The sequence below is a fragment of the Charadrius vociferus genome, unplaced genomic scaffold (genome assembly GCF_000708025.1).
Source record: "Charadrius vociferus isolate BGI_N301 unplaced genomic scaffold, ASM70802v2 scaffold104, whole genome shotgun sequence".
In the NCBI taxonomy this organism is placed as follows: domain Eukaryota; kingdom Metazoa; phylum Chordata; class Aves; order Charadriiformes; family Charadriidae; genus Charadrius; species Charadrius vociferus.
Genome location: NW_009648255.1, coordinates 5,896,923 through 5,900,023, shown reverse-complemented (window position 1 = coordinate 5,900,023; position 3,101 = coordinate 5,896,923). Strand labels below are relative to the sequence as shown.

The 3,101-nt window shown below is 40.2% G+C and overlaps 1 protein-coding gene across 1 annotated transcript in view; it reads left to right on the top strand.

The window, feature by feature from the left end:
- The window catches only part of LRRC34 (leucine rich repeat containing 34), a 9,861-nt gene that overhangs the window by 3,373 nt on the left and 3,387 nt on the right, over positions 1-3,101 (top strand). Inside the window, exons 5-6 of the mRNA XM_009884429.1 lie at positions 429-557; positions 2,327-2,422. Of these exons, the coding sequence (XP_009882731.1) occupies positions 429-557; positions 2,327-2,422 (225 nt within the window). The remainder of the gene's footprint in view (positions 1-428; positions 558-2,326; positions 2,423-3,101) is intronic.

Below are 3,101 nucleotides of genomic sequence, written 5' to 3'. Positions count from 1 at the left end.
AAGGCAACCAGCTTCCCTGTGCTTTGACTGGCTATGTGGTTTAAAAGCCTCTGAAAAATAAAGCAAATTACATTCTTGTTTAAAATATGCTTACTAGATTTGGATCAGTTTTGATACAATTTGCATTTTAGCTGTCAATTTAGGCAGAAATATCTGCCTGGATTATTTTCATGAGTGTGAAATTTGTGAACTTGGGAGAAACAAAAGTTTTCAAATCCTTGAGTTTTGCTTCCAGACCGTCATGCACTTGATTCCACTAAGAGGAGCCTGAGCCAACTGCTTAGTCGGTGTTATCACTTCGACAAAATTCTTCTGGAGGGATGTTTTGTCTTTGTGTGACAACCAGCAGGATTCCCAGGAAAAAGGACAGTGTTGTTTTTTCAGGCCACTTAAAAGGAATTGATTTGTTTAATTATTATTTCATCCAGAGGAATGAAACTCTTGAGTATTTAAGAATGACTGGAAACAAAATAGGAAACAAAGGTGGAATGTTCTTTGCTTCAATGCTACAAATGAATTCGACCCTAGAGAAGCTGGATCTTGGAGACTGTGATATGGTGAGTAACCCAGTACAATTATCAGCAATGACGTAAGTCTTTCAAGGGTATTAAAAAGGTCCTGCGGTGCTTAATTAGGGGAAAATGCCATCTGTTGCCATTGATTTTATATTTTGAGATAGCTTGAGGTAAGACAACGTATAATATTGCAATGTCTACTCGGAAAGGCATGTTGCATAAAACGCCTGTGAAGTCATAACTGATGATATATTAGAGCTACTATGTCTCTGGGAATTCAGGTGCTTGGCTTTCATGTTTTCCAAGTTTCTGCTATTTGTTTCTGCTGTCCATTTTTGTTATGCTGTCCTGTGTAATTCATATTGAAGAAAGGACTTCTTATTCCCTGGAGGTTCTTTTCCTTCTGAAGTGTGCAGTGCTATAACGCCTGAAAGTCACCCAGTCCCATAGCTCTGTTGCTCCTATCAGAGCTTGATCCATAAAGGACATAGGCACAGGAGTGCTGAATTGAGTAGAAAGGCACTTAATTTGATCTTAGGTAACTCGCCGCCTCCTGGAGTTGGGCACTGAGACTTCTTACACAGTGCACAAGGAAAGCCAGGAGGGTAGAAATGGGTCAATGCACTAAACAGGGTGCTTCCCACTCTAGCCAGTAAAAGCCTATGGATGGCTTTTAAAAACCTGTGGGGTACAGCAGGAGGTAGCAATTGGAGCTGTGAACCTCCTCCCAGTGCAAGGTCCCAGTGCCTGGCTGATGGTATGTCCTTGTGTGATCACATCAGAGGAGCTGGAAGGTGGAAGTGGTTCTTCTCTCTGCCTGGCAGAATTTGGTCCTGCATCTTGTCCGCTAGGAGAATGCTCTAAGCTAGAAGTAAAATTAAGATGGGCCATTCTCAGCCTTCCTGTTAAGGGTGTTCATCTTTTCAGGAGATAATGAAGTGTATGTTGGGCAGAAGGAGTAAGTTTGACTGTAACCTAGCAATTATGACTGTCACCTGGAGGCAGGGAGAGAGCTGGGGTCAGATGAAGATTTTATTGTATTTGTTTCCTGGCATTACAGAAATTGCTTCTAAACGAGAAGGGGGAATACTTCTCAGAAACTCTGAAGGGTGTTATGAAAACATAAACAAGGAAAGTGTAGCTAGTGTAGGATTTATTTGAAAGCTTAATATGTTTATGCTTGGTAGGGAGGTGATAGAAAACTGATTTAAAATTAAATAGGCTTGTGTATAGATGAGCCTAATTGGAAAATAATGTAAATATAAATTAGTGAGCAAATGAGAAGGAAATAAAAAAAATCTGAACTGGCCTGTATTCTAGACTCTCACTACTCTGTACCACATTAATACACATTTAGTATGAATTTACATAGTGGATAAATATTACTTAAGACTTTCGCCAAAGACCTCAGGAACACACACAAGCTGATTTTAATTCATAAATCAGAAAAACCAAAATACAGGATAAATTAAATGGACAAGTATCTTTGAGATGCATTATTCTTGCTTTTTATTTTCAGAGTTGCCAAATTTCCTGGTCATTTGTACTTCTTAGTCTAATTCCACTCTATTATTCTGTAGGGAGTTGGCATTGGTATTAGCAGAAAATACATTCTGTGTCTGTAAGCACTTGCCCGCTGCGCTTGCACCTCTCCAAAGTACATGGAGGCAGAAATAATAGTATTTCCAATCTGAGCCCATTTGATGTTTCTGATGTGCTGACACTCAATTCTAAGAAATCATGGTAATTTGATAACTTGATCTATACGTTGGACAGGTTTCTCTAAAGAGTTTGTTTATTTTCATTTCCAGGGTACGCAGTGTCTAATCGCAATAGCAACAGCCCTGACTCAGAACAAATCAGTCAAAGCAATAAACCTAAATCGTCCTTTACTATACAGCGAAGAGGTATGTAAGTAGACTGTAGTGTCAGCTCAGTCAAAGAGAGAAGCATAAGTAAAGGCAGTACTGAGGCATTTATGGACAGCTGAACTACACAGCGCTCTGGGTTTCCTTATGAATTTAAGTAAATATTCTTTTTCTCTTTCTGTGCCAAGTTTTGTGCAGTCACAGGCTGCCCCCATTTAACTAGAAGGTTAATTTTTTAAAAATTTCTTTTTTGGCGCATATGCATTTGTTAAATAACGGGCTACTGGAGGGGCCTTGGTATTGAAGAACCAAGTATTCCTTCTGCTCTTAGGCATGGAGAGTTTCATGCATTGTTCAGCAAACTGAGGGAGAAATGCTGTTTAGCAGGAACTGAGAGGAAGAACAAAAGACTGCTGTTTATCTGGGCAGTGCCATACATGGACAATTGCCAGAGCCCAAAACCTGAAGAAGAAAGGCGCATTTCAACAATGTGCCATATTCACGGGGGCCTGTGTGGTTTTGTTGTTCCACTATGTGAACTTGAAGCACGAATTTAACAAGTGAATGAACCTCATCAATGTAAAACCTATGATGCATTTGTTATCCGAAACAAAGACACAAACCCTCCAAAACAAGGGAGAGCTGAAAAGAGAATCTGCAAGGCAGTATTTGCTGGGGGCAGCACCACAGGCTCCTGGATGCCTACAGGCGCTCGGAG